Source organism: Eublepharis macularius, chromosome 5 (genome assembly GCF_028583425.1).
Source record: "Eublepharis macularius isolate TG4126 chromosome 5, MPM_Emac_v1.0, whole genome shotgun sequence".
Classification (NCBI taxonomy): domain Eukaryota; kingdom Metazoa; phylum Chordata; class Lepidosauria; order Squamata; family Eublepharidae; genus Eublepharis; species Eublepharis macularius.
Window position 1 is genome coordinate 20,413,853 of NC_072794.1, and position 13,692 is coordinate 20,427,544.

The following is a 13,692-nucleotide window of genomic DNA, read 5'->3' on the forward strand; positions in this document are numbered from 1 at the left end:
ATTACAGCCCTTGTGCTGGTCTTGGGGAGGCATCTCTCCCCCCCACGCACACACGCACACTTTTTATATATATACACACACAATGAGACTGGGGCATAGTAGGGCCGGGGCCATGCACTCGGGGCCAAGTCAATCTAACTTCTGCGCCAAGGGCCACCACAGGTGCTTTTTAAAAAGAGATCACTAGTATGGATGGTGCCAATTAAGTAGATTTTTCATATGAGCAAATTTTTGCATTATTTGGTCGTCTTCTCCTAGTGTCACTGAGGGAGGGAGAGATGAGCAGGGAGGAGTTACAGCAACCAGAAACTCTGCCCGAACTCCACAAAACCTTTAGCCTCCACCATCACTCATCTTCCAAGATCATCAACTCACCCACTTCCAAGGTCATATGCAGTAAAAAGGTTGCCAAAATGTTGCCTCAACATTCCCCCACAAAGGGGGCCAAAGGCAGCTCTGCAAAGGAGGGGAGAATTTGGCATCGGGAAGGAGAAAAATCCACCCCACTTCTGTTGCATCACAGCCCTGATTCAAATTAGGGTCCCTCAGAAGTTCACACCAACTGCCACCACTGGAGAGCTCATCAAGAATCTTCCAGCATCTTGGACTCTAAGAATGCGGCATTTTAATTTTGTTTGGCATTGTGAGAGAGGTTGCTTGGTGTTTTTAATAATACAGCTAAAGTTAACCAGCATTTTAATTTTATCTACCCCTCCCCGAGGAAGGAAAGCTGTAATCCTGAGGGCTAAAACTGGATAGGACAGAAAACACCCAAAGTGTTGCTCGAGTTCAGGAAAGGATAACCAGAAGGAGACAAAAACCCAACAGAGGGTGGCAGAACAGCGCCAGGGATGTTGGCAAAGCAGTGTAATTATGCTCTTTTGAGTTCAGTAATGTTGTTCAGCCAGTCATCCCGCCTTCCATCTGGAGACCCTAAATGTTTCTGATGTATAGGAGTCAATTTCAGAATATCCAGATGTACTTCTGCCTGTCCACCTCGCCCTTCTTTCCCACAACATGTCTGCATCCAAGTACAAAAGTCACTCTGGCCCAGCCCAGCATCCCATTCGAGTTTCCAAATGCTTCTGTCCACAGATGTAGAGTCTGGGATCCGTTTTCCACCACCACCCTGCAGCTGCAATTGTGCTAAAAGTCAACTTTATGAGGAGCTTGAGTTGTTGTGCTTTGGCTGGCAAGGGAGAAAAACTGGGGCATCTTAAAAGGGGTTTCCCCATCTCCCAGGCCCTGGGGCTGCTGAGACATCCACAGTGCTAGAAACTGCATTTTAAAATGTATACCTCCTTCTTTCCTTTAAAAGAGAAGTTCAATGGTGTCAGGCAACAGCAAACGAAGCTCCACTGAGACGTTTTCTTTAGCAAACCACAGCTCACCCCTCTGTTCAAACCACCACTGACCCCCCCCCTTTCCACATTTCCTCACTCAAAATCCTATAAAAAGGAGCATCTTCACCAAAACAGCCCGTTTTTCCCCCTCTGTCCTTTTGCAGATCATCAACCAGGCAGTCAAAACCAAATCAGGATAGGTTCTTCCTCCCTTCGGATTTTTTACACAGACTAAGCTTAAATGCCAGCAGCTTTATATAGAATTACTCTTGTGTTTAGACCCAAGAGTTTGCAAATAGTTAAGGCAAAAAAAAAAAAGTGATATGGCAAGTGGAAGGCAGGAAGAAAAAATGGCACAGACAGAATGGAAAGATAAGAGAGACGAAAATCAAAGCAGAGAAGCAACCCCACATCCCCCACCCCGCCCCCAATTCAAGAACCTTTGGCCAGGCTGGATGGAGATGTACAAATCTATTTGCTAACAGTGGCACATTCTCCCAGTGCGAGAGGCATTCCCTTGAGGCAACAGCCTCTTGTGTCAAGGAAGACTCCTTGTTTTGGAGGAAAGCACCACCACTACTGGAACAAATCTGCAGGACCCAACCCTCTGCCGGCAGTAGTTTCAAAACTTATCTTTGCAGTCACGAGTGCCGGGCAGTTTGCTCTTTTTTTTTTTTTTTAAACAGAACAGTAGAGATTCCAGAATCTCCAGGTTCTGTTCCAAGTGAAATCCTGTCGGCAAGGAGTTGCATAAAATTAGGTTGCTCTGGAGTTTCTGCCTGCAGCTGAGATGTACGCCCAATGAGTGAAGCTAGGAACGGACATGCGGCGGATACTGATTTTGTCCCATCTGGAGGGCTTGCATGGGCAGGCCAATATTTCTACCTCTCTCTCTATACAAAAACAAACCCCATTATGACATCTCCCACTGCTGTACCCCCTCCTTCCTTCCATTTTAATGAACTTCTGCATAACATTTTAAGAGTAAATGGGGGGGGGGGCTAATTGCCTTGAGGATTTCAGCACACATGAAAAGCTCTGTAAGTGCGATGTACACAAAGGGAAGGGGGGTAAACGTGACTTTCCTACCTAAGATCCTGGAGTGGCTGTTGGGTCCCAGACCAGAGATGACCTAAGTTGTGAAACCATGTTCAATCCTGAAGCTTACTCGGGTAAAAAATCACTCTCTCTGCCTACCCTACCTTGCAGGGTTGTGGTAAGGGTTAATCCTATATATGCTGTCCTGAGCTTCTTGAAAGAATATGATTAAAGGTATTTAATTCTGGATATTCTCTGGGGACTATGTGCTTTTACAACTCTGTTCTGCAACTGGCACGAGTTGACCTGGCAAAACTGCAAAGCCAAATTGGTGTCCGGTCCACTACAAGATTTGCTACTGAACTTCACTCTCTTTTAAATATTGTATACTTTTAGGTGTATAACCTCTCGAGCCCTCTGGCTAGCGTGGGATACAATTTAAAATAATCAGTCAGGCCACTGCCTCGTTTGTTCTTTCGCTAGGCTGGCTGGTTTCACCTTGCCTTCCCAGATTCCATCCCTTTCCTCTTCTTTCTACATAAACTGAATACTTACCTCCTCCCTAAAAATGTGCTGTTTTGTTTTCAGTTGCTTTAAAAATAAGACACGTATTTTTTAGAAAAAGCAAAATAAGAAGTCTTAAGTGGAAATGTTCAGAGTTTGGCATATTGGTAAGGAAAAAAAGAGGGGGGAGGGAGGAAGAAAGGTTTAACACCTGAAGACCTGCTTTAGTTAGGCTTCTTAATTCTGTCCCCTTTTTACTGCTTTGCTCCTGCCCGCTGTGTCTTGTGCAACGGGTGAGAATATTCATTTTTCAGAGGTGAATGCAAAGTTCTCTCTCGGCAGAGTTGGAGCCACTGAACCTCTTCAGCCCTGCACCTTCCCCCTTGTCCGATGTAAGCGCTGCCCACGCCACTTGGAAGTCCTCGCCCAGATGAGTCCTCGAGTTCAAATACGGGAACAGCTCCAGGGCTTAGACATTTGACATTTTCACTAACTAATTGCTCAGGAGTCCTTCTGAGCTTGTGCAGACTCCCTGAGAGAGCCCCGTCTACCCAACAGGGTTGCGACAACCGAAGGAACCTCCAAACGTTGCTTGTTAAACATCCTTCTTGACAAAAAAAAAAAATTAAAGGGGAAAAAAGCGGAGTGGGGATGAGAGGACGAAGCCAACCCGCCTGGGAATTGTGCATTTCTGATTTTGTGCAGCCCATAGGCAAAAGATCAGGGGAGAAGGGGGCAGAAAGAGCCCCCTTGCAAGATTTGGAGTTTGAGAAGAGTCCTTTTCCCCACACACACAATGCAGCAAGTGTGTCTCTGTGGACCGATCCATACTCCCTGCTGTGCAGTGCTGATCTATTATTTGGACCCACCATGCAACATGGAGATGTGTTTCTCGAACAGCGGGATCCTCCTCTGCTCTGACTGCAGACCGCCTTCACAGAGCAGCATTGCCTCAGGTGGAGAAGACCTCCCCCCTGCCCCAATATGGCCAGGCTCCAAAGTTTATCCTCCTCCACTCGGGACAGTTCAGGAGCAAAAAGCAAAGGAGGGGCTGGGGGAAAGAGACAGTTTCATCTCCAGCTGCAAGAAGGAGTGCCTCTCCCATGCAATATTGCGTCACTCCTTACTGGACGGAAGGAGCAAACAGGAGAAAGAATCGGCAAGTGAGCTCGAGGTGTTTCAGCATCCCTAATGCCGTCACAGCGTTTAGATGCAAAGAGGGAGAGAGGAAGAGGAGGAATGTGAATGAGAGTCTGGAGCGTGGACACCAACAATGAAGAGGAGGAGGAGGAGGAGAATGTAGAAGAGGGGCGTGTTTCACATAAGACTGCACTTCCCCTTGATTTTGTCTGTCCTCTTCTGCTTGTTGGACCTCTTGCCGTCGATATTGAGGCTCATGTTCCTTCTCTTCTCTAGGTTGAGCAGCTCTTGGAAGAGCTCTTTGACATTGTAGTTCATCTTGGCTGACGTCTCCATGAAGGCGCACTTCCACTCCTTGGCCACTGCCTCGCCCTCTTTCGTCTCCACCTCACGCTGCGTCTCGTCGCACTTGTTTCCCACCAGCATAATAGGGATGCTCTCCACAGTGCCTTTGATCTGCACAATCTGCTGGTAGATGGGCTTTAGCTCCTCCAGGGATTGCTTGCTGGTGATGGAGAAGACCAGAATGAAGGCATGGCCTTTGGAGATGGAGAGGCGCTGCATAGCCGGGAACTGGTGGCTCCCGGTGGTGTCCGTGATCTGCAAGGTACAGACGCTCTTGTCGCAGCTGATGACCTGCCTGTAGGTGTCCTCGATCGTCGGGATATAAGTGTCTCGGAAAGTGCCCTTAACAAAGCGCAAGACCAGAGAGCTCTTCCCCACACCTCCAGCACCGAAGACCACCACACGGTAATCATTACTTTGTTCTGGCATCTTGAACAAGAGTGGCAGTTATCACACCTGGGAAGAAGGAGAAAAAGAGAAAGGTAGTCAGGCAAAGGAAGGAGGTGGTGACATGGAACTGAATGGATGCTGCCATAGAAATTTACTTATTTTAGTTTTTAAAACCCCACGTCCACAGTATAACCTGGACGTTCTTTGGAAAGGTGGTTAATCTGCAGTGGCTTATTCAACACATGTAAGTCATCACTAGAGGTTGCTGTCCAGCCCTCGCATACTAGTAGAGATCTATTTGACATAGCAGCATTTCTGGCCTATATACTTTGCAGGGGCAGAAGGTTACCTGTTTCCCAGAAACTTTAATCATCACAGCCCCCATGGCTACATTTACACTCTCCCCCCCCCCACACACACACCTTCTCAAGGTGCATACACAGAGACACACTTAATGCTGAATATGCATTCCATTCCAAAACCTAGGCTTTCGTGGCAATGTTGTAGAAGTAAAACACACACACACACACACACAGAGCTGAAAAAAGGGGACCTCTGTTCATGGCAACAAAAGTTCCTTCCTCCAAATTTCTTTCTTCGCATATTGGAAAAACAAGGCTAACAGAACAGATTGGAGTGATTCCGCACCTCCACCACCATCAGCTGCATTTCCGCTCTGCACTGGGGCCCAGGACAGATCCTTCTGCTGAGACCAGTGCTCTGTTGCTCCAGCTGCAGTGGGAGCAGCTGGGGAGGTGAGTGGCAGAAGGCCTTTAAATCTTCCTGCTAAAGCCACACTGACTAATCAAGGGAGGTGCTGGCAGGATTTCAGAGTGGCTCATCAGCTGTTTTTTCTCTCTTGGGGAGGCAAGGAAATGCATGAGAAAAGAGCTGCATTTGTCATCCTTTAGCAGTTTGGGAGGGGGCGGGGTAAAGAAAGAAAGTTCACTAGAGGTGCTTAATCATTTGTGTGCAAAAAGAAGAGGCTCAGTTTCTAGAAAAAAAACCGCATTGCAGAAGAGAATAATTTTTAGAATCATTCATTCAAGAACACGAGGGCACCAGCTCAAACCTGGTTCTCGCAGAGCTAAGGGACTGCAGTGGCTGGTGGAACTCATTGCCACAGGATGCAGACCAGTTCTCTCTCTCTCTTATGGCTTTTACATTTATCAGGGTCAGTCTCCTTCCACGTAGGAAGGAGTGGCTGCATTGTGTGTGTGTGTGTGTATATTGGGGGGGGGGGCAGAATTTCATAATGTCTGTGGGGTAATAAAAAAAAGGGCAGATAGGCAGGAGAAGGATTGAAAGCATACTTTGGAGAGCACATCTCCCTTCACAACAATTCAGAAATCACTGTGTGATTGTGCCCCGCCCCCATCATCAAATCACCTGGATAACCCAATTCAAGCTGCATTTCTGCTTTTCACACACATGCAGATGTGAAAGTGGCATGTGTGAAATCTCTCTGAAGAGGAAATAACCCTCCTGCTCTTTGCAACTTTGATTTAGTTGGAACTGAAGAAATGAACGAAGAACCTGTAAACTGTGCCAAGGAACGCTGGACAAGCCCTGCCCCGATACCACCTCCTTTTTCTTGCAAGCAACCCACCACCAGTCCTTTGTGGCCTGGCCACACTAGAAATACTGCTTGCACATCTCTCCGCTTATGGCCTGTACTCATCATTTCTCCTCTGGCCTCTCTTGCAGCTTCCCTCTCTGCCTCCTGCCTTTCTTAGTAGCCCTCCGGTCAACTGAGAAAGCAGCTGACTGTCAGGGTGCCCAAGCTAGTTCGATCCCTTCCCCTGGAGTGGTTTCCAGCCAAAGGGAGCTCAATTCAGTCCACACAACCAATGCAGCATCAAGGCGAAGGGAGGCATTCCTTGTTATACATCAGAGAACATGAAGAGCATCTTCGTATTCTTCTGCAAGGGAGGCAGGGGAGGGACCATCCTCTTCCTTTTGATGTGCTAACATGAATTCCGTGTTAGCACATCAAAAGGAAGAGGATGGTCCCTCCCCTGCCTCCCTTGCAGAAGAATACGAACATGAATTCCGTGTTTAACTTCTACTGCAGCTCCCTGTTCTGAGATCTTCCTTCAGAGGTACGGTGACTTATTGCAGATGCTGGTATTTTAAAAGGGGAGTGTTACCAATCAGCCTCATGCATTTTGCTGCACTCCAGCATTTTGGGGGGGGGGGGACAGCCTGCCAATTACACTAGCCTACTAATTATCCTAGTGGCCTATCCTCCGCCTACCCACACAACCTGCAATTTCTTTCTTTTACTCTTTCTGGCTGTCTCCCTTTAAAGTCATGGACATACCTCTACCTGGATTTTCTCTCTGAGTGGCATGACCTTTGGCTCATAAGAAAACACTTGCTAACACCAGAGTCAAAATCCACCTCCTAATTTGAACACCTTCTGTGGCTAGCATGAATTGCCTGCCCACCATTTTAAAGAACCATCAGTATCTCCCATCTGTAGTTGTATTTTATATATTTTTTCATTCTTGTTGGCCCGTGTGATAATTTATGCTTGTGGTATAGTGGCTAAAATATCAGACTAAGATCTGGAAAACATACGTTTAAATCCTCACTCTGGCATGGAAGTTTGCAGGTTGACCTTGGGCCAGTCACATACTCCCAGCCTAACCTACCTCACAGGGTTGTTGTGAGGATAAAATGGAGGAGGAGAGAATGATGGGTTCCCGTCGGGGACAAAGGCAGAGTACAAATGAAGTAAACAAATAAATGATTTTAGCTGTGCACACCGGTAAACAAAGCTCTGTATTGCTTTGTTAGGGTGTGTATGTTTTGTTGTCTGCAATATGATAATATTTATAGTCACTGGGATTTTTCAACTTACTTAACATTCTCCCTTGTGCTCATTCATTCAGGTTTCTTCTAATGTGTTTTTAACACCTTGTATTTTGACTGCTTTTTCATATGATTTTATGTTCCTTTACTATCATGTTTCAGATCCCCTGGCGAAGCTATGGTGAAAAGTATAGAAGCTTTTTATTATTCCATCAATAAATTTTCACTTTTCCACTCACCGCTCTACTGGCATTTGTCTTTACCTTCTTTTGCCCTGGGAAACTTTCAAGGCCTGGTTAAAAACATACCTCGTACTAAACTCCTTGTCAGTAAAATAATACCAGAAGTGTTTTCACTTTTCTCTTCTTCCAGCTTAGCCCTCCACCTTCCCAAACAGATTCCCCCCCCTTCCCCAGCCCACGCAAAGTTGTGAAATAGTGGGTGACTCTGCAGTTGCATTCAATTTGATGTTGCTCCAAACGTCCTCTGAACGAGGGAGGCTCAATGCAGCCATCACAGCTATCTGCCATTGACTTGATCTCTCCTGTTCCTCCATGCATTCGTCTAGTCCCTTTTAAAGCTACCCAAGCTTGTGATGAGGGTCACCCTTATGGGAAGCAAAATCTCAAAAGCAGAACCTTAAAGCTGGAAGGAACTCTATAAGTATTGCTAGGTAGCTAAAAGCAGGGCATTCTGGAGCCCACCTGGGCTTTTTTTGAGTGTCCCTATGAAGGAGATTCTCCAGTCCCTGATGATCATACCGAGCTGCCTTTTATAGGGTCAGAATATGGGTCCATCTAACACAGTATTCCTCCTCTGGCTGGCAGGAATTCTTCGAGGTCTTTGGAAGGGATGACAGCTCTCCAACATCTGTAACCCGAGACCCTTTTAGCTGGAGATGCCAAGGCTCCATCACTAAATTCTGCCCTCTCCCCATAAACATTTCTTAAAAAGTCACCTTCCTGCCCCTCCCCAATCAGGTGACTTACTTTCAAGGCAAGTTAGAAGCAGAGGGGATTTGCCATTGCCTTCCTCTGCAGAGTCTTCCTTGGTGGTCTCCCATCCAAGTGCTGACCCTGCTTAGCTTCTGACTATACCATGCCACCTTCCCTTCCCGTTCAATCAGGTACATGACTGTAAAGCATGCTTAAGGAATAACTGGTTCACACCTGTCACTTTGTAATGTAGGAAGTTAGCCCACAGTTTCTTTTGCAGTGATCTGAATTTGCATCAAGGGGCTGCTCTTAAAGGGTCTGGAACTGCCCTCTCCCCCATACACACATTTAAACTAAAGTTTCTCTCCTCCAATTACAAATCATTCCTTTTTGTTATATTTTCATCAATATTGTGGAGAAAGCCTTCTTCTCCCCACCACCTCCCTCTAATAATCTTCTATAGTCTAGAACAAACATTCAGCCTCTATTTTCAGGTCTTGACTTCTGACCCTGGATGGTCCCAATAGCTATTCTTTAAATCCCACCTTCTACAGTCTTCTCAAAGAGCATAATTTTGAGCTACAACTATGCACAGGATGCCACATCCCAAATTATTTCCCCACAGGGAGTAAAACCTGGAATCTTCACTTTGCTAGATTTCCCATATCTCCTTATTTACTTACTTAAAGTTATGCACTGCCTTTCTCCCCCGAAGGCCCCCCCCAAATAACTTAAATCGATCTTCTCTCCTCTATTTTATCATTACAACAATCCTGTGAGGTAGGTTAGGCTGAGAGTATGGAACTGACCCAAGGTCACCCAGCAACCTCCCATGGCAGAGTGAGGATTCAAACCTCGGTTTCCCAGACCCTAGTCCAACACTCTAAGCGCTACACCACACTGGTGCACCCTATTCAAATGAAGGGCACCCACATCCAGTCCTTGTTACTTTGCTGCTCTCTCAGTTGCCTTGCTATCTGTTCTCCCCCAAACCGTATCATCTTCCTGCTCAGAAACACGACTGAATCTGCTTCCCTGAACTCAAGTATCCCTAACCCCCACCCCTCAAGATGCTACTCCTTCTGGAAACCTTAAAGAGTTGATCGCATCAGACCCTCCAGCAAAGACGCTGAGATACAGCCCCATTTCCATCAAAATCCAGACTGGCTGCGTGTCCCTTTTCAGGATCCCTCCCCTCCAGCTGGCCGGCCTTGATGGAGCACAACGCAGACTCTGCTTCACCGCCCCAGGTGGACTTCCCAATAATAGGATCAGCGTGTTCTATTTCTGGATGCCTCTTCAACACAGCCATATGGCCATCCCGGCCTCACCAGCAAGGCAGTTTCAGTGGCATTGCAGGGACATGGCGAGAAGTGTCCCCGTCCCCGTCCCCCCCCCCCCCCGCTTTTGCAACTGCACTCGTTTCCAACATTTGGGGCCTTTGGATCGAATATAATTTTGGATCTGATCTCCGTAGCATCCTGGGAGTTGACAATGAAGGGTCCCCTATTTCCCCCACCTCTTCTCTAATACTATGCAAAACCAGATCAGTGAGGCACAAAACGACTTCTTGCCGGGATGCTGCAGAAAGAAGGAATTGATCAGACTTGCATAACTAAGATGTGGTTGGAAGAAAATGACAAGGTGTGTCTGTCCCAACTAACTCTGCCAGCTTATACAGTGCTCCACCAATCCGCGCAGATAGCTTGGGAGGAGGTGTTGCTGTTATCTTCCATGAGTCCTTCAATTTCCATAGACTCCCGGTATTGACTGTATGCTCCTTATTTTGGGAACTGTTCTAAGATATAAAAGGCAAACCGTGTTGCTGATGACTCAGTTTTTAGACTGGCACAGGCATAGTGAGTTGTTGACAACACTGTGCCTGCGCCAGGATAAGCCTGGAGAAGCAGCAGCCAAGGCCTCCATGGCACGGCTGTCCCAAAGAGGCCTCCAGAGGGCCACACCAGTGTGGCAGCCTTCTCTGTTGCTGCCAGGCCTCCCTGCCGCCTCCACGGCCATGGAGGCAGCAGGGAGGCCTGGAGCACCAGCGCGGCCCTCTGGAGACCCAGGAAGGCCCAGAGCACCGGCAGGAAGGCCTAGTAAGGGGCACGGCCCTCCAGAGGCCCGGGAAGGCATAGTGGTGGGAAGGCCTGGCACTGCGACGCAGCCCTCTGGAGGCTGTTTTCTAGAGCCCATCGTTTTTACAACGGGCCTGGTTGCTAGTTCTTAGATATTCTGCCTATTTACCAGCCACCTCCTGTAAGCACCCTTTCTGAACCAGCAGAGATGCTCTCAGGCGTGATGCTGACACCTTAGCAGATTGTTCTGGAGGACCTGAACATTCATGGTGAATGCTTTTCATGAAGGCCAGCCCAGGATTTTATAGCTTCTTTGGCTGTCCTGGGCCTCTCAAATTGCGGCACACCCAACACACGAAAGAGGCCACAACTTGAAATTAAATCTTTTGCACCGAGCTTTTGAAGGGAGGTCTTTTTTCGAGATCGGAGATTTAGCCTGAACCATGGTCTGATCATTATCTACTGAAGACAAAGGTGAATATGGCCTCCACACCCCGCAAAAAGGGGGGACCCGTTAAAATGGTCTACCCACAGAGGCTCAAGGATCCTTCTGGATTTCAAAATGCTCTAGAGGGGTTTAGATTTCCAAAACACATGCTCTGCTGAGGCTGCAGTAGGAGCCTTGAATGTGAAGCTCCTCAAAGCTATTGATAAGATTACTCCTTGTCGATCTCTCTTGCCCTTGGTGCAGAAGCCAGCCCTATGGTTTACCATGGAGTTCAGAAACCTGAAGAGGGATGGAAAGCATCTAGAAAGACGCTGATGGAAAACTCACACTGAATCTGACAGAGTATGCTATAGAGCCCCATTGGAAAACCTATGAAGTGGCAATGATAGCAGCAAAGAAACCTTATTTCACTACAACCGCTACACCAGCTAATTCACAACCAGCCCAATTGTTTAAGGTATCTCAACATCTTCGGCTACCTACATCTGAACCTTTACAGTCTCAGGAACAGAAAATTAGCTGTAACGCGTTTGCACAATTTTTTTTGCAGATAAAAACAGCACAAATACACTCTGATCTCGACGCAAGCTGTAATACAGGCAAGGCAGAAGAAATCTGGTCTGCCTATGGACCTTTTTGACCCAGTTACAGCGACGGATATCGACAGGATCCTTGCATCTGTGAAGGACACTACTTGTGCCCTGGATTCTAGCCCATTCTGATGGCTAAAAACATGTAAAGATGACATCAATGAGCCCTTGATGTCTATTATAAATCGATCACTAACTCAAGGCATCTTCCCCTGGCCATTCCAAGAGGTAGTTATCTGCCCACTACTTAAAAACCATCCCTAGACAGAAACAATGTGGCCAATTGCCCAATCTCTTATCAGCCCTTTCTAGGCAAAGTGATTAAGAGAGCAGTAGCTAACCAATTCCAGGTCTTAGATAAGTCTGGTGCTTTTGGATCCTTTTCAGTTTGGTTTCAGGCGCTACGAGATGGAGATAGCTTCAATGTATTTAGTTGATGACTTCTGTCTGAACGTAGTTTCTGTGTTGCTCCTCCTGGATCTATCTGCAGCCTTTGACAAAGTAGATCCTGTTGAGGCTTTTGGAGGCAGAAGTAGGTATCAGGAGATGTGCCTTGGACTGGTTTAAATCATTCCTCAGGGAATGGACTCAAAGGGTTGCTATTGGAGACCCATTATCTTCAGCGTGGGGATTATCTTGCAGGGTTCCACCGGGCGCAATCTTACCCCCCATTTTATTCAACCTCTATGTAAAGCTTTTAGGAGAAATCCTTTATAGCTATGGAAGTAGATCTCATCAAAATGTGGATTACACAGAGCTCTATATCTCACTCCAACTCTCCTGGTGATGCAGTAGAGGTTTCGGGTCGCTGCTTGACAGCTGTGGTCAAATGGCTGAAAGGGAATAAATTGAAACTGAATCCAGGCAAGACGGAAGTGATGCTGGTCGAGGAGGAAGAGGTATTGAAGAACTTTGTGCTCCCCACTTTTGTTGGGATTCAGTTGACCCTTGGTTAAGAGTCTAGGGGTTAACTGGATTTAGCATTGTTGCTAGAGAAGCAAGTTAACGTACCTGCAAAAAAGGGGCCTTTTTCAAACTCAGTCTAGTCGGGAAGACAGCTATCTACCTTGGCGTAGCCAATCCGGACACTTGGATCCCCCCATCGTAACATTGAGATTAGACTACTGTAATGTGTTCTACACAGGTCTTCCCTAAAAGTCAACTCGGAGACTCTAGTTAGTACAGAACGCTGCAGCTCGATTATCCAGAGCTAAGCACAGCATGCCCATTACTCCCATTCTACAGTCATTTCATTGGCTACCCATCAGTAATTGGGCTCAATTCAAGGTTTTAACTGGCACATAAAAAGCCCTTCGTGGCTTTGATCCCTCACACATACAGGACCAACCACAACAGCTTCACTCATCTGAACATGGCTTCCTGCAGATGCAATGCTGCAAGTGGTCAAAATCAATAGCTGCCATAAAAATACTCTCTCTGTAGTGTCCCCTGCTTGAAGAATGGCCTTCTTGAAGAGATTAGGAAAGCTCTCACTCTCCTGTCCTTCTGCAAACTATTCAAAACTGAATTATTCAGCAGGGCTTTTTCACATCTAAGAAAGCTGTGCTGTAAGGAAATGGTTCAGAAAGATGCTCTGGTAAAGGGATAGGTACCGTAGACTATTCTACTGCGTACTGTATGCTGCTGCAAGTATGATCCCAGTGAGTAATTTCTGCGTCATTTAGTATGTCATGTTAAATTGCGTATATCGTGTTTCAGCATTGTTTCAGCTCTGTATCGGATTTCTGCTTGTTTTCAAGCCTGTGTGCACCCTGACACTGTTTCTGTCATTGTATTTTTGGGTTTACTTGTGAGGAAGTGCCTGTGTGCACCCTTATACTGGTACTACCCCTTTTGGTGCCTGTGAGCACCTTGGTGTTCATTGGACTTGTATTTATTGGCATGGTTGTAGTTTATGTATATACAATTTGACGTTTAATTAGTATACTCCAATTGTGATATTTATTATATTCACACTTCTGATATATTTCTGTTTCTGTGGCTTCATTGTGTGCTCATTGTATGCTTTTCATTTTGAGGCTTCGGTTTTCTTTTTTCCTTCCG

General features: G+C 46.6%; 1 protein-coding gene across 1 annotated transcript; it reads right to left on the reverse strand.

Moving 5' to 3' along the window:
• Positions 1-4,202: 4,202 nt before the first annotated feature.
• On the reverse strand, positions 4,203-4,799 carry DIRAS1 (DIRAS family GTPase 1). Its single transcript, XM_054979409.1, has one exon. The coding sequence runs from the start codon at positions 4,797-4,799 to the stop codon at positions 4,203-4,205; it is 597 nt and encodes a 198-aa protein (XP_054835384.1).
• Between the last annotated feature and the right edge of the window lie 8,893 nt (positions 4,800-13,692).

Bases quoted from the DNA above. Each gene is read 5' to 3' on its own strand.
- DIRAS1 (XM_054979409.1), bottom strand. From the start codon at position 4,799: ATGCCAGAACAAAGTAATGATTACCGTGTGGTGGTCTTCGGTGCTGGA.